The sequence below is a fragment of the Otolemur garnettii genome, unplaced genomic scaffold (assembly GCF_000181295.1).
Source record: "Otolemur garnettii isolate 467f Iridium unplaced genomic scaffold, OtoGar3 scaffold00098, whole genome shotgun sequence".
Classification (NCBI taxonomy): Eukaryota; Metazoa; Chordata; class Mammalia; order Primates; family Galagidae; genus Otolemur; species Otolemur garnettii.
Window position 1 is genome coordinate 117,326 of NW_003852493.1, and position 23,942 is coordinate 141,267.

General features: G+C 43.1%; 1 protein-coding gene across 4 annotated transcripts in view; it reads left to right on the plus strand.

The window, feature by feature from the left end:
• The first annotated feature begins 16,990 nt into the window (after nt 1–16,990).
• Nucleotides 16,991–23,942, plus strand: part of FMNL2 (formin like 2) — a 323,617-nt gene continuing 316,665 nt past the window's right edge. For all 4 annotated transcript variants that reach the window (XM_023516789.1, XM_023516791.1, XM_012808972.2 and 1 more), the window contains exon 1: nt 16,991–17,609. In XM_023516789.1, the coding sequence (XP_023372557.1) occupies nt 17,493–17,609 (117 nt within the window). In that variant the 5' untranslated portion in view covers nt 16,991–17,492. The remainder of the gene's footprint in view (nt 17,610–23,942) is intronic.

Below are 23,942 nucleotides of genomic sequence, written 5' to 3' on the forward strand. Positions count from 1 at the left end.
GAGCCCAGGAGTTGGAGGTTGCTGTGAGCGTGATGCCATGGCACTCTACCCAGGGGGATAGCTTGAGGCCCGTCTCAAAATAAAAAAAAATGTTCTTCCCAACTTGATCTATAGATTTAATGCATTTCTGATCAAAATCCCAGCAAATTACAATAGAAACTCCATAGTTGACCACCCTTCTACATTGACCACCTCTTTAATCAGTCTAGACATCTACCACCTGTACACATCAGGACAGTGTGCCTAGTTCCTTATGTTAACCAGTGTCTTACAGTCCCATGGATGGTCAACTTACAGAGAGGTCCTACTGTATTTTATGGATATCAACAAATTCATTCTAAAATTTATGGGTAGAGCCAACATAATACTAAGGAAGAATAGTCAGAGGACTGACATCACTCAACTTCAAGACTTACTACATAGCTATAGGAATCAAGATAAAGCAGTATCAGTGAAAGAACAAATAGATCAATACACCTGAATAGAGAGCCCAAAAATAGCCGACATGAATGTGTCAGTTTTTAGAAAGGAGGCAAGGCACTGCAATAAAGAGCAGATAGTTCTTTCAACAAATTGTGCTGGGACAACTACACGTCTACATTGTAAATTTACAAGAAAGAATCTAGATACAGACCTTTCACAAAAATTAACTCAAAATGGATTACAGACCCAAATGTAAAACACAAAACTATAAAAATATAGAAGATAACACAGAAAATCTAGACGACCTTGAGTATGGTGACGACTTTTTATTTATTTTATTTTATTTTTTTGAGACAGAGAGTTTTACTCTGTTGCTCTGGGCTGGAATTGGAAGTGGGCTGGAAGTGGGCTGGAAGTGTCAGCCTAGCTCACAGAAACCTCGACATCTTGGGCTTAACCAATCCTTCTGCCTCAGCCTCCCAAGAAACTGGGACTATAGGGACCCAGCACAACACCCAGCTAATTTTTCTTTCTTTCTTTTTTTTTTTCTTTTTTTTGAGACAGAGTCTCACTATGTTGCCCTCAGTAGAATGCTGTGGCATAACAGCTCACAGCAACCTCAAAGTCAACCTCAATTTGCTTGCCTCAGCCTCCCAAGTGGCTGGGACTACAGGAGCCCACCAACATGCCCAGCTATTTTTTGATTACAATCGTCATTGTTGGTTAGCTGGCCCTGGCTGGGTTTAAACCCGCCACCCTCAGTGTATGTGGCTGGCACGATAACCACTGTGCTACAGGCCATGAGCCTGCTTCATTCATATGAGTTAAGAGTTCTTGTTTATAAAATGGACAGTGGGTGTTCCAGGTGCAGATTGCAGTTGTGGACTACAGCTGCAGGTGAGAGTTGGGGGTGAAGGATTAAAGACCTTGCCCTTAATAGTACTGGGACATAGAAACCTGTTTTTAGGCTCGGCACCTGTGGCTCAAGTGGCTAAGGCGCCAGCCACCTACACCTAAGGTGGTGGGTTTGAATCCAGCACGGACCCCGCCAAAACAACAATGACGGCTGCAACCAAAAAATAGCCAGGCGCTGTGGTGGGCACCTGTGGTCCCAGCTATTTGGGAGGCTGAGGCAGGAGACTCGCTTGAGCCCAGGAGTTGGAGGTTGCTGTGACCTGTGATGCCATAGCACTCTACCCAGAGGGATAGCTTAAGGCTCTGTCTCAAAAAAAAAAAAAAAGAAAGAAAGAAACCTGTTTTTATCTTTGTCTGAATGAAATATCATATCAAGTGTAAACACAGAAATTGGATGCCATCAGAGTTGCTTGCTTGAATCTGGGATGAGAGGTGGATAGAGCAGCTCCCCTAAACTGTTCTAGAATAATTCAGACACCTGTCTGGAACCAAAGGTTTGCCAGAGCTGACTTTTCATAAGTGCTGCTCCGATATCCTGAGAGACTTAAAATGGTTGTTATCCTTGCCATTGGGTAGTTACAGAATGACCAGCAATATTGCTGGAAACAGGATTACATATGGAGATTTTAATAAAATGTTCATGTGTGTGAATTATATATGACTGAAGTCAGAACTTAAACCAATATTCTTTAAAGGGAAAGAATGGCATCACATTAATTAATTAAAGTTTATGCTTTACACCCTTAATTATAACAAAGCCTGGCTGCTTCTCTAAACCAAAGCCTTAAGTTTATGATAGCAATCAGAGCAATGTGTTGGAATTTCACGAGTGTATGTGTGCCTGAATAACATAAGTCTTAACATTCCTCCGCAGGGTTCTGTTCTTGAGTAGAGATTTTATAGCAGTGTTTTTCAGCCTTTCTTTAAATCTCTCAGCACACTTAAACCTACAGTTAAACTTCTGTGGCACGCTTAAAGTATGTCGATTAAAAAAAAAAAGCAAAACAGAAAAAATATATATATATAAACTTCTTTTGAAAATAATCTAATCAATCTTTAAAAATTTTTGTGGCACGCCTAACATCTTCTCACAGCACGTGGGTTGAAAATCATTGTTTTACAGAATGGCAGTTTTCACAAAGACGTAACATTTCTTTTTCAACAGAGAAACCCAAATCAATGGCAAACCCACTATTCTGTCTTTATTTGACATTAGTCTAACTTCAGGCTTTAACCTGTGTGTTTTAATTTATGTTTAAACCAATATATAAGCTGATATGGCCTCCCTTATTTCCATGGCAGATAACAGACCATTGCAAACTGTGAGCTAGCGTGTTATTCTCTTTATACCCCATTTCTGCTTCCCACTTCTATACTTTCTTCACTCTCTCATTCCTTTGAGAACATTCAAATGAAATTAAAGCCTTTTAAGAAATGTTCTCTTTGGTTGTATTTTCTAATTAAGATTGTTTCTTCTGCATATAAATATTATTGTAATCCCTATGTATATGTATTGTTTTAAATACAGGCATATATATATATATATATATCTGTTTGGGGTTTTTTTGTAGAGACAGAGTCTCACTTTATCACCCTCGGTAGAGTGCCGTGGCGTCACACGGCTCACAGCAACCTCCAACTCCTGGGCTTAGTCGATTCTCTTGACTCAGCCTCCCGAGTAGCTGGGATTACAGGTGCCCACCACAACGCCTGGATATTTTTTGGTTGAAGTTTGGCCAGGGCTGGGTTTGAACCCACCACCCTCGGTATATGGGGCTGGTGCCCTACTCATTGAGCCACAGGCACCACCCAATAAAGTTATATTTTTTAAAACCAAAAAAAAGGTATATGTGCTGCTATCAGAGGAGTCCTTTCCATTGTGTGAGTTAAAGTGTTCATTTATCCCACAAGCATTGGTTGAGCAATTGTTATGTCCCAAGCACTTTGGGAGCTAAACACTTACCCTTAAAAGTTCACAAGGCAGCAGAAGAAACAGACTGGTAAATCAAATGCTATAACCTGATGTGCTGCCATGACAAAGATCTATACAACACAATATGCAAACCTTCATGAGGTACAAGTATGCACCTCAGGAGATGCTATTTAAACTAAATTTTGAAGGCTACTTAACAAAGCCATAGCTCCTAACTGGGGTTCAGGACCAGAGATTCAGCTTTCAAGTGGTAGAAGACCTCACTTGAGTTCTAGTCCTAAGGGGAAGTTCAGATGGCAAGCCTATTAGCTCCATGTGATATAACACTGTTTAGCCATGAAAAAAAAATCATGTCCTCTAATCAGTCATTGAAGCCATATTTATAGCATCCCACTATGCAGTGGTATTCTATGTACCAGATATAATTTGTTACCCTGGTAGAACTTAAAATGAGAAAGAAAATACTATTAAAGACTTGAGAAAATATTATGTGATAAAAGCTGATTAGGGTGGGTGCTTGTGGCTCAGTGAGTAGGGCACCAGCCCCATATAACAAGGGTGGCGGGTTCAAACCCAGCACCAGCCAAACTGCAACAAAAAATAGCCAGGCATTGTGGTGGGCACCTGTAGTCCCAGCTACTTGGGAGGCTGAGGCAAGAGAATCACTTAAGCCCAAGAGCTGGAGGTTGCTGTGAGCTGTGATGCCACAGAACTCTACCAAGGGTGACAAAGTGAGACTCTGTCTCTAAAAAAAAAAAAAAAAGCTGATTATAAGGGCTAGGTGTGGTGGCTCATGCCTGTAATCTTAGCACTGTGGGAGGCTGAGGCTGATAGATTGCTTGAGCTCATGAGTTTAAGACCAGCCTGAGGGCTCGGCGCCTGTGGCTCAAGCGGCTCAAGCGGCTAAGGCCACATACACCTAAGGTGGCGGGTTCGAATCCCCAGCCCGGCCCGCCAAACAACAATGATGGCTGCAACCAAAAAATGGCCGAGTGTTGTGCTCTTTCTCCTGTTGCACTGCTAATGTGAAGGCAGCTGGTCCACTGACGAACGATGAAATGTTGATTTTTCTCTCTTTCCTTTTCTCTCTCTCTCTTGCACACACGCACACACACACCTCTTAAGTATTAAGATGACCCATGTGTTACCATTATTGATGGCCACCATTTCTTACTGTGCCCTTAAGCCCATATTTGGAGGTCATGAGCTAAAATGCACTAAGCAGGCAATTTTTAAAAGACTCACAGTTAATGAGCACTTGAAAAATACAGGCTGATTTGCCAAGTCAACACTAGTTTGAGGGCTGGGATTTTGCCAGAAGGATAATTATCTGCTACATTGATGGCACTTTCTTGGCATTAGTTGACTTGAGCCTATTAGTATGCCCAAGATTATTACCTTAAAAGAAGCATTAAGAATAAAAATTTTTGTTAATGCAATGGGTATTTTATTATTTATCAAGACCATTGACATTCCTTTTGATGATGATCAAAATCAGATATTTTGTTATTAAAGGAATATGTACAATTACTTCACAACAATGAATACCGTCATTACATCTTTCTAAATATATTTAGGCTAAGAATGCAAATGTAACAATTCAATGGAAGGCAACAAGAAAAAGAGGGAGAGATTACAGAGCCACTGTTTATATTCTAGGGCTTACAGAATTCCAGGAAGGGGTTATGACTTGTGACTCATAGTAGGTACACACAGCATTCATAGAGAGCTCTGTGCAAAGTGTTAGGATTTCTCCATTTCTACCACACATAGATAGGGGAATGGGTTACTTATTGTGTCAAGTCAAAAAATGATTTAGGCTTAAAGATTTGGTTATTTAACTGGTTGACTTAGGTAATAACTCAATCTCTTCACTTCCAAGCAATTTTAGGATGAGTTTGCAAACTTAATTGTCAGACCTTATATAATGCCAGCTCTGATGGCCATTCTAGAAAAAGAGTTCCAAGATTGCTTTGAAGGGTGGAATAGGTGCTGGGGTCAGTGGATAGATTCCCAAGGAGAATACTTGGAAGGTGACCATAGTGATATTCAGCTGTGAAGTATATAGCACTTTTTCTAGGATGAGTTTGTGAACTTAATTGTCACATCTTGTATGACCCTCCATAGTTTATACATTGCAATCTTTTTTTTTTTTGAGACAGTCTTACTTTGTCACCTTTGGTAGAGTGCCGTGTCATCATAGGTCACAGTAATCTCAAACTCTTGAGATCAAGCAATTCTCTTGCCTCAGCCTCCCAAGTAGCTGGGACGACAGGTGCCTGCCACAATGCCTACCTATTTTTAGAGATGGGGGTCTGGATCTGGCTCAGGCTGGTCTCAAACTTGTGAGCTCAAGTAGTCCACCCACCTTGGCCTCCCAGAGTGCTGGGATTACAAGTACACATTGCAATCTTGACAGCAAATGAAGTTGCTGGTCACTGGTCTTTGCTATATCTTTGGGTCCCTGAGCCATAACTAAAACTTTCACAATCGGGTAGCATCATGATCCTCAAGCTCCCAGTTTTCTACTCAGCTCGTCTCCGACTGCAAACACTGCCTTACAGTGGGAAAAGCCCAGGATTCAGAGACACCAGAACCAAAATCCCAACTCTAACATTTCCTTTGGTATTTTGTTTGTCTAGGGATTTTTTTAAACAAATGAACAGATAGTCTACTCTGGGAATATTTCTAAATCTATTCTATACATAAGTAATTAAAAAATCATTTGAGGCCATGTGAGGTGGCTTATGCTTGTAATCCTAGCACTCTGAAAGGCCAAGGGGGTGGATTGCTTAAGCTCAGGAGTTCAAGACTAGCCTGAGCAAGAGTGAGACCCTGTCTCTACTAAAATTAGAAAAAAAAAAAAAAAGGGGTGGCGACTGTGGCCCACTGAGTAGGGCGCTGGCCCCATATACTGAGAGTGGTGGGTTTGAACCTGGCCCCAGCCAAACTACAACAAAAAATAGCCGGGTGTTATGGTGGATGCCTGTGGGCTCAGCTACTTGGGAGGCTGAGGCAAGAGAATCGTCTAAGCCCAAGAGCTGGAGGTTGGTGTGAGCTGAGATGCCACAGCACTGTACTGAGGGCAACAACAACAAAAAAACTAGCTGAGAGTTATTTTGGCAGGGACCTATAGTCCCAGTTTCTTGGGAGGTTGAGGCAGGTGGATCAATTGAACTCAGAAACTAAAGGTTGCTATGAGCTTTGATGCCATGGCACTTTAGCCTGGGGCAACAGAGTGACACTCTGTCTCCAAAAAAAAAAAAAAAAAAAAATGTGTATTTTTTTTTTTTTTTTTTACATTTTTTGGGTAGGGCCAGTTTTGAACCTGTCACCTTTGGAATATATGGCCAGTGCCCTACCCACTGAGCCACAGGCGCAGCCCAGAAAAAAAAATGTGCATGATTTATTAACAAACATTTATTGGATGTCTACTCTGACACAGGATTTCTAGGGTTGTGGAGATAAATAAATTAAGTCCCTTTCCTTAAGAAGCTCATGGCCTGAAAGGGGAGATACATCTATAAGTAGATTAATTATTCCATGCTGTGCAACAGTAACATTGAGAGGAGGGCATAGTAGTAGCACAGAGGAGTAGTGACAAACTTTATCTTGGGGCAGAGTTGCTCAGAGAGGGCCTCTAACATCTCCTTCAGTAGGGTAAGCCTGGCAGATCTTTTAAGGATGCATGAGATCTATGCAAGGTATGGAGAATATTTGGGCTAAAAAATATCTTCAGAAACCATACTAAAGGCCAGACATGGTGGCTCACACCTGTAATCCTAGCTCTCTGGGAGGCCAATGGAGGTGGATTGCCTTCGCTCATAGGTTCGAGACCAGCCTGAGGCAGAGGGAGACCTCGTTTCTAAAAGTAGCTGAGAGTTGTGGCAGGCACCTGTAGTCCCAGCTACTTGGGAGGCTGAGGCAAGAGAATTGCTTGAGTCCAAGAGTTTGAGGTTGTGAGCTATGATGTCGCAGCACTCTACTGACAGTGACAAGTGAGATTCTATCTCAAAAGAAAAAAAATAAAAAAGGAAACCATACTAGTCTCTCTTTCTACATTTAGTCAAGACTACATCTGTATACCATTCCTGCAAACAGGGTGGGCTACATAATTTGTGGAACCTTTTGTTCAAAAAGCAAGAAAAAAAGTAATGCAAAAAGTACTAAACATAATGGTTTTCTTCTGTGGATTCTCTTTTGACTTATGATGTTTTAAATTTGTTATTTAATGTTCTAAGTAAAAAAAATTTTTTTAAATAATAACAAGAAATTTAAAAATTAAACTTAATTTTTTTTTCTTCCCTTCCTCTCTCTCCTTCCCCTTCTTCCTTCCTTTCTTTTTGAGACAGTCTCACTTTGTTACCCAGGCTAGAGTTCTGTGGTAACTCTAAGTTTAGCTTAGCACACACAACCTTAAACTCCTCAAGTGATCCTCCTGCCTCAGCCTCCTGAGTAGCTGGGAACACAGACCCAACTAATTTTTGTTTTTCAGTAGAGATGGGTTCTCATTTTGCTCAGGCTGGTTTCAAACTCCTTAGCTCAAGGGATCCTCTCACCTTGGCCTCCCAGAGTGCTAGGATTACAAGTGTGAGCCACCGTGCCCAGCTTTCAATGTCAAACATTTGCTTTAAATGCAAACATAATAGGATTAACTTGTATGTTGAATCCCTGAAATTAAGGAATTCTTATTTCATAGTTTGTACATGTATATGCCTTTTGTTCTTACAGGAACAGTGGAAATGCTGCACAAAACTAACCCAAGTGTTTTTATTTTACTTCTTAATGTGGGCACATTTTACCAACACTCTACCTTTGGTTTCTCATGAGCAGAAGAACTGAAAGGAAAAGAAACTATGAGTTGCCCTATCTTGCCTTTCCCTCTGTCATTTTCAGTGTAAGTGACTGGCTAACACAAGAAGAAATATGAGAACGGGTACGATAGGGTCCTTTGTCTTTATGTTTCTTAGAATGCCATTGCCTTCTGTCTGCATTTGAACAAGTTCTGGTTCAACGGAAAAGCTTGACCTCTTAGGGCCACTAGCACCTCCACTTACTCAGCCTAAGACATGACACTTAACCTTCTGTTTTTTGAGTCTCACTGTGGTTTCAGAATTCTGTGCTCACGTGATTTTGAGAGCACCATATGCAAATGAGGCATCAAGAAACAGTGAGCACATAGGTTGTGCATTTCCCTGCTTGTGTGTGCTCCATTGTCCCCTTGGACTTAACTTACACAACACAAATTCAAAGAAAAAGTCATGGCTTGGCTTCGTGGTTAGGGCGTAGCTCAGGGGTTGGGCACCAGCCACATACACTGGGGTTGGCAGGTTTGAACCCAGCCTGGGCCTGCTAAACAACAAAGCAACTGAAACAAACAAACAAAAAAGCTAGGTATTGTTAGTGGATGCCTGTTGTCCCAGCTACCTGGGAGGCAGAGGCAAGAGAATTGCTTAAGCCCAAGAGTCTGAAGTTGCTGTGAGCTGTGACGCCATGGCATTGTATGGAGGGCAAAATACTGAGACTTTGTCTCAAAAAACAAAAAATAAACAAACAAAAAACCAAAGTCATTAAAACTTTCATGGTATCAGTAGAACATTCAACTAAGCAAAGGACTCAGGAAGGAGGTTCCGTGTACAAATAAAGGCTAAACCTGTGTTAGCGCTCAAAAAATGTATGCTGAATTATTTTATATTTCATGATTTTATAATTTGCCATTGTTTCAGATACTGTTTTTTTAAATTTTTAGAAATTTTAAAAATTTTTAATTTTTTTATTTTTTTGAGACAGAGTCTCAGTTTGTTGCCTTTGGTAGAGTGCTATGGCATCAAACTCTTGGGCTCAAGAGATCCTCTTGCCTCAGCCTCCCAAGTACCTGGGAACACAGGCACCTGCCACTGGCTGTCTTTAGAGACTGACTCTTTTTTTTTGGAGAGACAGAGTCTCACTTTTTCACCCTCAGTAGAGTGCAGCGGAGTCGCTCCAGCAACCTCCAACTCCTGGGCTTAGGCGATTCTTCTGCCTCAGCCTCTCAAGTAGCTGGGACTACAGGTGCCTGCCACAACGCCCGGCTATTTTTTGTTGCAGTTTGGCCGGGGCTGGGTTTGAACCCGCCACCCTCGGTATATGGGGCTGGTGCCCTACTCACTGAGCTACAGGCGCCTCCCAGAGACTGACTCTTACTCAGGCTGGTCTCGAAATCTTGAGCTCAGGCAAACCACCCGCCTTGGTGCAGCTTCTAGATTAACCAGTGTTCCTTGAGCCTCTGTATAGTGATTATCATTATTATTCTTTGAGACAGTTTCACTACATCACCCTTGGTAGAGTGCCATTGCATCACAGCTCACAGCAACCTCAAACTCTTGGGCTTAAGTGATTCTCTTGCCTCAGCCTCGCAAGTAGCTGGGACTATAGGCTCTTGCCACATGCCTGGCTACCCTTGTATAGTTATTTTAAGATTCAGCCACATTGGGTGTATTAGTGATCCATACCTATTGCTGAGTAACAATCCATTATATAAATATACCACAATTTGCATAATCCTTCATTTGTTGATTAACACTTGAGTTGATTTTAGTTTTCAGTTATTACAAATAAGGCTTCTATGAACACCATGTAAAAGTCTTTGTATGGTCATTTTCTTCCATATTTCTTGGAGAAATACTTATGAGTAAACGACTTATAGGTATTTTAAATTATTAGCATGAATTTTACAATTTACCTTTACTCCCTACTTCCATTTCAGTAAAATGACTCATAGGTAGATCATTTGGTAGAGTGTACGTTTAAATTTTTAAGAAGTACCTGTCTTGGCTCAGCACCTATGGCTCAAGTGGCTAAGGCACCAGCCACATACACCTAAGGTGGTGGGTTCGAATCTAGCCCAGGCCCACCAAAAAACAACAATGACGGCTGCAACCAAAAAATAGCTGGGCATTGTGGCAGGTGCCTGTGGTCCCAGCTACTTGGGAGGCTGAGGCAGGAGACTCGCTTGAGCCCAGGAGTTGGAGGTTGCTGTGAGCTGTGAAGCCATGGCACTCTACCCAGGGGGATAGCTTGAGGCTCTGTCTGAAAAAAAAAAAAAAAGAAGAAATACCTGTCTTTCCAAAGTGGTTGTATTATTTTATAATCCACAAGCAGTATATGAGAGTTCTAGTTACTGCATATCCTTGCTAACACTTATTATAGGCAATCTTTTTAATTTTTGCCATTCTAGTACATATGTAGTTGCTATGGTTTGTATGTGTGCTCCCAAAGGCATGTGTTGAAAATTCAATTCCAAGAGCAACAGTGTTGAGGAGTGGGACCTAATGGAGATAATTAGGCCATGAGGCAGAGTGAATGGATTAATCTTGTTCTCCTCTAAGGAGTGAGTTCCTTATAAGAGTTCAGCCCCTTCTTGTTCTCTCTCTTGCCCTCTCTGCCCTTCCACTATGTCATTCCACTATGGGATGACACTAAAAAGGCCCTTATTAGATACTAGTGCCTTGAGCTTGAACTTCCTAGCCTTCAGAATTTTGAGGAAATACACATTTGTTCCTTGAAACAGAGTCTCACTGTGTCGCTATCAGTAGAGTGCCATGGCATCATCCTGGGCTCAAGTGATCCTTCTGCCTCAGTCTCCCAAGTAGCTGGGACTACAGGCAGCCTCCAAAATATTCAGCTAGTTTTTCTATTTTTTTTTTTTTAGTAGAGATGAGGTGTCCCTCTTTCTTAGGCTGGTCTTAAACTCTTGAGCTTAAACATTCCACCTGCCTTAATCTCACAGAGTGCTGGAATTACAGGCATAAGCCACTGCACCCAATTTCTGTTCCTTATAACTTACCTGGTTTCAGGTACTTTGTTATGACGGTACATAGTGGACAGTAGTGGTACCCACTGTGGCTTTAATTTGCCTTTCCCTGAAGGGAAAAGATGTGGAGCATCATTTCATGTGTTAATTAGCCATGTATACGTTTCCTTGGCTGAAGTGTGTGTTCAAATCTTTTGTCTATTGTCTTCTTATTAGGTTTTGAAAATTCTTTATGCATTCTGGATACAAGTCCTTTATCAGATACATAGTGTGTAAATATTTTCTCCTCGTCTGCAGTAGGTCTTTTCATTCTGTTAGTCATGCCTTTAGAAGAGCAGATGTTTTAAATTTGATGAAGTCCAATTTATCAATGTTTTTTCTTTTGGGCATACCTAAGAAATATTTGTCTAAGTCATGATAACACAGATTTTCTCCTATATTTTCTTCTGAAGTTTTATAGTTTTAGATTTTGCGCTTCTGCTTTGCAAATGATGTGGGTTTTGCATAGAAGTTCATTTTTGCATGTGGATATCCAATCTCTCCACAACTATTATTTCAACTATTTGCTGAAAAGACTTTTCTTTTCTCCACTAAATTGCTATTGCATTATGTCAAAAACCCACTGTCCATATATCTGTGGTCCTATTTCTGCACTCCATTCTATTCTGTTGATCTAGCAGAATAACAATACATATAGACTATATCTTATTTTATAAGTGATAATAATTTCAGAGAACTTTTTTTTCTTTTTTGAGACAGTCTCACTATGTCAGTTTCAGTAGAGTTCTGTGGCATCACAGCTCACAGCAACCTCCAACTCTTGGGCTTAAGCAATTCTCTTGCCTCAGCCTCCCGAGTAGCTTGGACAACAGGCGCCTGCTACAACACCCAGCTATTTTTTGGTTGCAGTTGTCATTGTTGTTTAGCAGGCCTGGGCTGGATTTGAACCTGCCAACTCCAGTGTGTGGCTGGCACCCTAGCCGTTGAGCCACAAGTGCCGAGCTGGAGAACTATTTTTTTAAATCAGGGTAGGATACTGGTTTGTGAATCAAAACACCTAAGTTCTATTTCTGTCACTATATAAACAAGAAAAAAATTATTTTGTTGAGTTTAAGAGTCCTCATTGTTGGTTCAGTGCCCGTAGCCCAGTGGTTACGGTGCCAGCTACATACACCGAAAGTAGCAGGTTCAAACCCGGCCAGGGCCAGCTAAACAACAATGACAACTGCAACAAAAAATAGCCAGGCATTGTGGCGGGCACCTGTAGGCCTAGCTACTTGGGAGGGTGAGGCAAGAGAATCGCTTAAGTCCAAGAGTTTGAGGTTTCTGTGAGTTGTGATGCCATGGCTCTCTACTGAGGGCAACATAGTGAGACTCTGTCTCAAAAAAAAAAGGATTCCTCATTGTTGTTTTGAGAAGATAAAATATAAAATACAATAAGTGAAAGTATCTAGTAAAATATGAAGTCATACGCAAATGTAAAGTATTATTCAAAGATACAAAATATGTCAGAGAGAGATTAGAAACTATTGTTATCTACCCACTGTCTACCCGTGTCTATTCCCTTTTTGTTACCAGAATCTTGATTCTATTCAGTGAAGAACGTGTCAAATCCCAAGTTTTGTCTCACACCACCAGATATTCCTGAAGCTAGGCATGGCTGTGTCATTCACTTGTGGAAAATGAGGGATTATGGCAGTTTGGTAGTGGTACTTCTGGACAAACCTTTGTTTTCCTGATAAAAGGAACAGACTAGACTGACATTGCCTCTTTCCTCCTACATTCTGCCTGGAATACAGACAGGCTTGGTGCATAGCACTCTGGCAGTTACTTTGTAAGCACATGGGGAGGACCTCAGGATCATATTCATACTGGCCCTAGCCTTACTGAGTTGCCAAACGAACGCTGATAGCCACCTTTCTCCGTAGTTTTTTTTTTTTTCCGTATGAGCAAAATATATTATTTAAGCCATAGTTAGTTGGGAGGCAAAAGCATTCCTGATTCAGGTGAAGGGGAACTGGAGAGTTGAGTTATATCTTTGTCTATAAGTTAACTGAAGAAGGCTCTATGAAGCAAAAATGGAAGAAACTGTGTTTAAAATTTAAGTCAAGAGCAGCACCTGGCACATAGTAAATATTCTTCAAATAAATGTAGATGGATATGCAAATGAAGGACTGTTGTAGTTATAAAAGGACAAATAGCAATCCTTCTAAAATCCCAGGTATTACTACTTCACAATTTGGATTCGAGACTATTAATAGTTGTGCCCATTACAGAGCACTTAATAATTATGCACACAAGGAGAATCTCAGGATTACATTATTACCATTCTGCCGTTCTTTTCCTTTTTTTTTTATTTTTGAGACAGAGCCTCAAGCTATCCCCCTGGGTAGAGTGCCATGGCTTCACTGCTCATAGCAACCTCCAACTCCTGGGCTCAAGCGAGTCTCCTGCCTCAGCCTCCCAAGTAGCTGGGACCACAGACGCCCGTCACAACGCCGGCTATTTTTTGGTTGCAGCCATTATTGTTGTTTTGTCGGGTCCGGGCTGGATTTGAACCCACCACCTTAGGTGTATGTGGCTGGCGCCTTAGCTGCTTGAGCTACAGGCGCCAAGCCTCTTTTCCTTTTTTGAGACAGAGTCTCACTGTGTCGCCCCCTGGGTAGAGTGCCTTAGTGTAATAGCTCATATCAATCTCAAACTCTTTGGCTCAAGCAGTTCTCTTGCCTCAGCCTCCTGAGCAGCTGGGATTATAGGCACCCTTCTTGACAGCCAGCTAATTTTTCTATTATTATTATTATTATTATTTTAGTAGAGATGGAGGTCTCACTCTTGCTCCGGCTGGTCTGGAACTCATGAGGTCAAGCAATCCATCCACTTTGGCCTCCCAGATTGCTATGAGCCATCATGCCCGGCCATTATTGCCTTTCTAAAATGTTAAACAAGTTTAGCTACAGAGCAGTACCTCACAGAGGAGATACTAATAAAGCTCACCTCAAATCCCTCAAACAGTTCTTGTACAAACATTTGTCTTGAATGATGGAAAAGTTTCTTTGAGAGCATTCGCACCATTCTGGGGAAATCCCTGCTCAAGCTATCCTTGGCATAGCTGCAAATACCTGGCACGTGGAAGATAAATGTTCTAACATTTTAGTTTCTGTGGAAGATGAGTGGATAGTTTTAACAGACAATTTCTTTTTTGCCAATATTTTGCAATATCAACTATAACAAATTATATACATTAGTAATCAGAAGTGGGATATGTAGTATGCACTTAAAAATGATTGCCTGATTTTAATTTTGTGGAGGAAAGAAGAGTGCTACGATTAAAATAGTAGGAATGTCTTCTCCTTCCTCTCTCTCCATGCCCTCCCCCCAAATTATTCCTGAGATTTTGATGAAAATTTCCATAGAAATTGTACAAACCTCATGAGTATACATTGATTTTTGCTTTTAATAATAGTCATAGGCTCGGCGCCTGTGGCTCAAGTGGCTAAGGCGCCAGCCACGTACACCTAAGGTGGCGGGTTCGAATCCCCAGCCCGGGCCTGCCAAACAACAATGATGGCTACAACCAAAAAATGGCCAGGCGTTGTGGCGGGCGCCTGTGGTCCCAGCTACTTGGGAGGCTGAGGCAGGAGACTCGCTTGAGCCCAGGAGTTGGAGGTTGCTGTGAACGTGATGCCACAGCATTCTACCCAGACGGATAGCTTGAGGCTCCGTCTCAAAAAAAAAAAAAAAAGTCATAAATAGGGTAGGTGGGGTAGGTCACACCTATAATCCTAGCAGTCTGGAAGGCTGATGCAGGAGAATTGTTTGAGGTCAGGAGTTGGAGGCTAGCAAGAGCAAGGCCCCATTTCTACTAAAAAGAGAAAAATTAGCCCAGTGTTGTGGTGGGCTCCCGTAGTCCCAGCCACTCGGGAGGCTGAGGCAGGAGGATTGCAGGAGTTTGAGCTTGTAGTGAAGTATGTTGATGTCTCTACTGAACTTTAGCCTGGGTGACTGAGCAAACTTGTCGCCAAAAACAAAAAAAGGCAGAAAAAGAAAAAAAAGAAAGAAATAATAACCAAATATTAGAGATTGCAAACCTTGAAGTTACCGAAAAGTTCTTTTGGTTCATGGATTTGCACACTTTGTCCTTGGCTTTCTCTCAGAATGTGTGCTTATGAGAGAGACTAGATGTGATAAGACTTAAGGGGACAAAAAGGTCTTGGTTACTGGCAGAAATATGGCCAAAGGGAGCCATAAATGTAATAAAAAGGGCTTTCTCAACTGCACGAAAGAATTCCAGTTTTTCCATCCAGACAGGCAACCCTCTGGGTGGGCTGGTTTTGTTAGTCAGTCAGATCCAAAGTGCATGTGTAGAGATTACAAAGACAATAAATACATTTGTGAGTCAGAAATATCTCACCTGGTCTGAACTAACTGCTTTCCTTCTTAGGCATTTTCATTAGTTTGGGGGTGTGTGTGTCAATCTAAATCTCTCCACTTTTCTCTCTTATATCAGTAATGTCCTTGTCTGTGATGTAGTAAAACTTTAGAAATACAGATTGTATTTATCCAGAATTTTAAGTTGATTTATTTGTACTCTCTACCTTCTTTAAAAAGGCAAGCAGCTGTTTGTTTAGTAGAACTAACATGATGTATTTGAGTGTATTTGTGCCCTACACTTTTGGTAAAAGTCTCATCTACTCAAGTAGCCATTGAGCATCTACTGTGCTTAAGGTATGTATCATGGGTTTGTAAATCTGAATGAAATGTGGTCGTTGATGATTGAATCTTGGTCTGTTACTTTACCCAGAAGCACTTGTTTTTTTAACAAAAGGATGATAACAGCCACAGCTGCATAACAGAATCACCTGGGGAGCTTGTTAAAAATACACCTGCCTAGGCTCTAGCTCTCAGCTGAAGGAGATTTTGACAATCTAGGCAGAGTCCGAGGTGTGTGTAGTTTCAACAAAAAGCCTCCCCAATGAATCTGACACACAACCAGGATTAAGAAACACTGCATTAAGCTAAGAAAGGACTCTACCTGCAGAAGTTCAGCCACAGGTCAACCAGGTGGTTGCCCTTGCTTGAAATTTGTATGAGCAGCTGGTTACTTATAAGACTGTTTCTATTTCCAAAGTTTCAGAATGGGTAGTTATAGTTTGAAACATATGGCAGAGGACAGGGTCAGGCTCAATCATCCCTATAAAACATCTGGCTCAAGACTATGGGGGAATAAGAGAGCTACAGTCAAAGGTCATCCCCAAAGCACCCCAAAGCCTCTGCAACACTGTATCATTATATCAATCTCATAGGAAATACGGTTATTTCTGTTAAGTTTCTCCCTTACTAGATTGGCAGATATTCCAGAACAAGAGCAACTCTTTTTTTCTCTCACTGAGGAACACACTAACTCATACATAATAATAGCTGTTTGACAAGTGTTTGTTAAACTGAATCTCAGGGATCTGACTACATATATATCTATAAGTTATAAATTCTCTTATAAAACACTTCAATCACACCAAAGAACACGTAACATATATACAGAAGAATGACGAAACAAGCGCCCGGGGACTCCTCCCCAGCTTAAGAATCAGGACATTGCCAAAACTTTAGAAGTCCCTTACTGAACGAGATCTTTTCAAACAGCAAAGATTTTCTGAAATTTAAATCAGAATGTATACATTCACTCATTGATTGTATCCATTCAATTCATCTGTCAGATGTGCCTACTAAGCATCAGATATGATGTAGACAAAGTAGTTATATCTACTGTTGGGGTGTGGGGGGCGGGGTCAAAGTGACACAAGCTATCTCCAGAGAGCGCTGCGAACCGTGGCACCGGCGCCTGGCCCTCCAGAGCGGGTGTGGTCTCTGCCTGCGAGCGCTCGGGGCAGAAACTACGCGTCCCGGCAGTCCGCGGGGCGGGTGGGCGGAGCCGGGCCGGGGGCGGGGCCGGGGGCCGGGCTAGAGGGGGCATTGTGTAGGGGAGCGCCGAGCGGCATTTGTCTGCTGGAGGTGCTGGCCGAGTGGGCGCAGCAGTGGCCGGCCTGGGGTTGGAAGTGTCAGTGGTGACCGCGGCCCGGGCGGGAGGCCGAGTGGGAGGGACCACGCGCCCGCCGGCCGAGACCGCTGGCTGGAGGCGGTGTGCCAGCGAGCACCATGCACATAGGCGCCCGGCGCCCTGACGACCCCTCCGGAGGAAGAGAGGCCGGGGCTGCGCTGGGGCGGCGGGGAGCATGAGGGAGGCCGGGGGTCGGCTTGGCGTGGAGCGCTGCTAGGGAGCTGTGCACTCCGTACACCCGCCGGGGCGCGGCGGAAGGCAGGGAGCCGGGCAGATCGCGCCTGCCGGCGGGAGCAGACCGCCGGGAGCTGTTCTGATTTCCGACACGGACGCGAGGGGCCCGGAGCAGCCCCCGGCTCCGGCGCGCCGCCGACATGGGCAACGCGGGGAGCATGGATTCGCAACAAACCGATTTCAGGGCGCACAACGTGCCTTTGAAGCTGCCAATGCCCGAGCCAGGTGAACTGGAGGAGCGATTTGCCATCGTGCTGGTGAGTGAGCGGGGCGGCGGTGTGCGGAGACTTGGGGCCCTGGCCGGGCGGCGCAGCTGACCTCCGCCCCCTCCCCTTTAGCCCACGCCGGGAGCGAGCCTGCTGTCCCCAGGGGGGAGGTTTCCGTCTTCCTTTGTGGCTGGCCCCTCTTCACTCCTAGCCGCCCCCTTTTCAGCCTCCTGTGCTTAGCCTCTCGGGGAGCCGGGATGGGGCTGGGGGCTCGGGGCGGGCTGCCCAGCCAGCCCGAACCCATTGTCTGGCGGGAGAGGCACCTCACAGCGCGTGTGCCCGGGAGGTGCAGCGTGGGCGTGAAGGGGGAAGGTGGCTGGGGCTCGGGAGGAGGGGGCAGCGAGCCCATAAGTCTTTCTGTTAAAAATAATAAATTCCCGCAATCCCTGAACCCCTGGCCCCGGACCTGCAAGGTCCCCGGCTCACGGGCGCATGCGGTCGGCCGCGGGTGCCGCGCAGGGTGGTGAGCGCAGCGAACTTGCAGGGCGGACGTCGCCGCTTGGTCTAGTGGAGCTTTTCGGGATGGGAAAAAGGAGACCCGCAGCTGTGAGGCGCCTCGGTCCCTAAGCAAGGAGGGGCCGTCTGAATCCCAGACGGGACAAGCGCCCTGGGCAGGGGAGAATCTCTTGGTGTTCCCTTTTGGTCTTAAACCACAAAAATGTGCAGTTTTGCCGGGGACGTGTTGCGAGTTGTCCTGACTGCACGGGCGACCTCTCCCCTCCCCCTGCACACCCAGCCAAATCCCCCGCTCCCTCCCGCATTCCGCTTCCCTCAGCTTTCCAGCGCCTCACATCCAGGACTCCGAAGACTCCCTTCTTCCTCTTTCCCGCTGCGACTAAGTTTCTGGGTGCCTATCAGCCGGAGCCTGGCGTGCCGTGAGCTCCCCAGGGTGTGACGGCTTGTCCCAGCTAGGATCTGCGCTGCAGTTGGTCCCCAGACCTCAGTTTTCGTGTTTCAGCCTCTTTTGAGGGTTGTTGGGAGGAAAACAGGCAAGACTGGACCCGTTCCTACTCTTTGCACTTGTACACTTTTCTTTGCTGGTTACCTTTAAACTCCATGAGACTGGGCAGCAAGAGAAACTTGTAATCAAGGTATCAACGTTTGTCAGCCTGAAGGTTTTAGGGACGTAACCTTACAACTTCGGGAAAGGACTTGAGTCCTAGATGAGAACTCAGTTTTCTTTTTTTTAGAGACAGAGTCTCACTTTATTGCCCCTGGTAGAGTGCTGTCACTTCACAGCTCACAGCAACCTCCAGCTCTTGGGCTTAGGCGATTCTCTTGACTCAACCTCCTGAGTAGCTGGGACTACAGGCGCCCGCCACTACTTCCGGCTATTTTTTGTTGCAGTTTGGCCAGGGCCGGGTTTGAACCTGCCACCCTCGGTATATGGGGCCGGCGCTCTACTCACTGAGCCACAGGCGCCGCCCAGAAATCAGTTTTCTGACTTTTGAATACTGCCTGGGATGTTTAAATCGCCTTTCTTAAGGACAGGGGCTGGTTTGGTACAGGGAATAATGTGTGCTTTGGGAGCAGAGAGCTTTTTCTTGCCACTTGGAAACTGTTGTGGCAAAGAGGAGATAGATGAGGCAGCTCATCCTGCTTTGCGTCTCCTGTGATCTCTCACAGCTGCTCCCACCGTTCTGCAAGATGGGACACTATGAAATGAAACAGTCTAGACTTAATTACTTCTCAAGGCGGCCTGGGTGCATACTTGACCTGTCTTTCCAGAGGCGAACGTTTTTCTTCAAAATCCTCTTCTATTAGACACATGGTTCTTACCTCCTAGCTCTGGGATTTTTGTTTTTCCATCCAAGCTGTGGTGCTCTGTATGTGTGTCTGAATACTTGTGGTGGAGGAGCCAGTGACACAGGGAGACCAGTGCAGCAGCCATAATAATAACAATAATGCAATTAAGTTCTACTCAACTGGGATAGCATTTTTTTGCACAAGCTTTCAGTTTCCCTGTTGATTAATAACACATGGTATGAATTAATCTTTAGAAAATAATGTCCCATCATTAACATGGTGGATTTGTGTTCCTGTTAAGTCTAGCTGTCACAAGTTTAGTGTGTAGACATTCTTGATTGTACATCACAAGCTGCTTGGGGAAGTGCTTGTTTGTTGTGGCTGCTTTTTACTCTGTTGTGCGTCACACAGTTATTGAATGCAGTTCCTTTTAAAATTGCTTACAATATTCTAAGCCTCTCAGAAAACAAAAACAAATACCAGACTGACTTGTTTTTTGAATAGAGACAAATCTTTTGGGACTGTCTTAGCTTGGGGACCCTATTAGGACTATTGATGTGGTGTTTACTCTGCCAAGTCACCTCCATTTACCTGTTGGAAATCTGAGAGCTGCTAAGAAGAAACCTTCTAAATCATCCTTATGGGTGGATCAATGTACGAAGTGTTGGTCATTTCTTTTGTAGTCAGTTTTTTTCTCAAGTTGTACATCTGATGCTTTTAACTTTTCTTTATGAATTGCTTGAGAAATCAGTTCAAACCATTTAATTTTTAGAGATGGATTTGCAGGACAAGTTTTAGGTGGCAGATTTTTAAGTATATATATATATGGAGGAATTCTCTGTGCTTAGACAATGGGAATTGTGTTGGCATTCTTAATACTAGTTTTGTTTCCTTATTCAATAAAGATCATGTTTTGGGAGGAAAACTAGATAGCAATACTGTGCAGAAAAATGCCCAAGCACCTCCTTGTAAGCATGGCTTACATCAATAGTTAATGAGCCATTTCAGGCTGGGAAAACAATTACAACTTCTAGCTCTAGAGTATTTAAAACCTTGGGGAGGAGTAAATACAAATTAAAATGACAGAAGTCCATCTTATTCCTGGTTTGGAAAGCCTTAAGGGAAAGCCTTAAGAGAGAATAAACCTATGTAATGACTGTCCCCTCCCTCCCTATCAGTTTGTTTGGGTTAAATTATGTAAACCTAAAAAAAATTGGTATGAATGCAAAGAAGAGAAGAAGAGAGAGTAAAAGACTACTAATTAAAATCAGTGGTAGGGCAAACTTTTTTTTTTTTTTGAGACAGAGCCTCAAGCTATCCCCCTGGGTAGAGTGCTGTGGCTTCACAGCTCACAGCAACCTCCAACTCCTGGGCTCAAGCGAGTCTCCTGCCTCAGCCTCCCAAGTAGCTGGGACCACAGGCGTCTGCCACAACGCCTGGCTATTTTTTGGTTGCAGCCATCATTGTTGTTTGGCGGGTCTGGGCTGGATTCGAACCCACCACCTTAGGTGTATGTGGCTGGCGCCTTAGCCACTTGAGCCACAGGCGCTGAGCCAGGGCAAACTTTTAAAAGTGCATTTTTTTTTTTTTTTTTAAATAAGAAAAAGGGTTACTGAGTTTCTGTAATGACTAGGAAAAATTGGATCCAAATTTTAGTTTAATCCCCCTAAGGAGAGTCTTCTCACTCCCTGAAATTGCCTTCATCTTCAGTATTATTATAGTAATGCCCTAAAACTTTATTTAAAGGAAAAGATTACTGACTTAGTGTATACATTTGACTGTTTGCTTTCCTTGTATGCACCTTTCAGGTAGTGCTAGGTGATACAATTTCCTTTGAGTGACATTCATGTGTACAAGGTGTTATACTCTAATATATATGTTGTATATAACATATAACCTGAATATATTTCATGTGAGTGCTTCATAATTATGAAGTCAGTCACCTACTTCAATCTTTGTCCTTGTAGGGCAGTGGTTCTCAACCTTCCTAATGTCGCAACCCTTTAATACAGTGCCTCATGTTGTGGTGACCCCCCCAACCATAAAATTATTTTCGTTGCTACTTCATAACTGTAATTTTGCTACTGTTATGAATCATAATGTACATATCTGATATGCAGGATGTATTTAGGTGACCCCTGTGAAAGAGTCGTTCGACCCCCAAAAGGGGTTGCGACCCACAGGTTGAGAACCCCTGTCTTAGGGTATATTTTACAGGTAACAACCTGTATTTTGGGGGGAGGTTCCTCACATTTATAATTAAATATCCATGTAGCTCTCCGTCATATTTATTAACCACATTCTAATTATTGGTGTTAAACACACAGATACTCTCCTGTCCTTTATTTTCACGATGATGTTATGAAGGTGATTCTTGTGGATGTAACTAATGGTCTTTGTCTATGAATGCCACTTTCTATATTAGACACTATAATATCATTCACTAGTTTTTGACTTGCAGTCACTGATTATTTACAATTTGAAGTGTGAGACCTCTAATGCCTTTGTGAGGACTGTCCTAAGGTTTTTTTCTTTGAGCTTTAGACGGAAGGGCAATTTAAAATTCTCTGTCTTAGCTGCTGTATCTTTGTGCAGTATCAGGTATTAGGCAGTACTGCAGATCGAAAAAGCCAGATTAAGAAATAATGGTTTAGGACACTATTATCTCATGTTTGATAGCGGGAGCTACTTTGGTATCTGATTAATTGGAGCCAGTTTCCTTTTTTTCTTTCTTGCCCTGAAACTGAACATAGTCATTTTGTCTTAGGAAGAAGTGGGAACATTTTCTGAGTGTCTACTGCTAAGTATGCCTTCTGCTTACAAGTTATCATTTAATCCTTATAGTCACTATCAGTAATATCATAGATGCATAAATGATTAAATTGCCTGAAGTCATACAGTTTTTGAATAACTAATCTTGGATTACCACCTAGATTTGGATCTCTGTTCCTCACTGCTCCCTGCCTCCCCATTGTAGTTTGCTTTCTTGGGTCTAGAATTGGAAAGAAAAACAAAAGGCAGTAAAAAAAAATTCTAAATCTGGTAAACACAAGTTTCAGACTATAAAAAATTGGCAGAAATGTCTCAGAAGTGACTGAACTGAGGTGCATTTGAAATTTCTCTTTAGAAGTCAAACGTTTCGGCATCTGCAGTGTGCTCTTCTGGTTTTAAGTATGGGGTTAAAAATTGGTTTATTTGGTCCAGAAGTGTGTTCTTCAGTTTTTCTTTTCAAGGCAAACATGAAACACTTTGGCTGGAAAGTTTAGGTTTTTCAGATCAGAGGGAAGAGACGACTTGGCATCGCAGTGCATACCCTCCAAATGTAATTACTTGTGAAAGGGAGAAGGAAGGTCAAGTTTTAACATTTATTTCCCCATGCAAGGTGTTGTTCCCTTTCAACCATTTCCAGGGAGAGCACTTGCCATGAAGTCTGTTGAGCAGATGGATGGGTGGGAGCGGAGCGAGGCCATCAGACTCCTCGGATTTGTTTTCTCACATCCCTTCTCCTTTTGTGGGGGGAAGAGTGGAAGAGGGTTGAGTGGTGTCATTTTGAACCATTACAGTTTCACTCTAGGCAGTAACTCCCTGAGCTGTTTTATTCTCCAAAGTCGGAATTTACCCTTAGGGATGTAGGTTGTGAGTATCTTTATCAGGGTGCATTTTTCCTTCTAATAATACCAATAAAAACTGAAAATTTGGGTATGTAGGACACAAGTTAATAAATGCAAATCTTTGGCTTTAGCACAAGATTGTCAGCAACATAAAGTAAAGAAATTTGGGGAGGAAAGGTCCTCAGGCTCTTAAATCCTTAAGTGATAAGAATTACTTTTGCCTGTGGCCTCTCATTTAGCAAAGAGCAGGCCTGGGAGGCAGGAGACCCAGTTTGTAGATTCTGCTGCACTACCTGGGACAGGTTCAGCTCTTTCCTTTGGTCTTTGGTTTTCCTCCTTTGTAAATAGGAATAAAATTTGGAACAATTGCTAAGATAGAGTGGCTCTTTTTGAAGTCCCCTACCTCCATTCACATAACGAGAAGTGTATCCTCAGGCTTTGGGGACATGGTTTCTGCCGAGGGGCTTCCTGTACCTTCTTAGCTCTCACCTACCTGAGTGGTGGGGGCTGGGATGTATTATTTCTTGTCTTCCCTTTAGAATTCTGTGTGTTCATACTGGAGGCTGATCTTCCTCTCTCCTTCCCAATGACTCTATTCTCCTTTCTAGCACGCTCTCTTTCAAAATAACACTGAGGATTGTGCAGTTTTCCAACTGCTATGACATAATTTGGAAGCAGTGTCCAGGGAAGAGCTGTTATGCTGGAGAGCTGCCTCATGAACTAAGGATTCAACTAAGGTCCACAGTTGTGGATCTGAATGGCTGATCCTGAAATCAGGAGATACTAAGCCCCTGCGTGGAGGTTGTATTGATGTTAAATAGGTAGAAACGGACTTTCTTCTCACGTTCTTAAAAAACTAACAAAAACGACCATAGCATTCATGGGTGGGCACTTTATCACAAACTTTCTATGGCTCTGGTTTTGAATAGTTTTTAGGGCAAACTTTCTTTCTTTTTTTTTTTTTTTT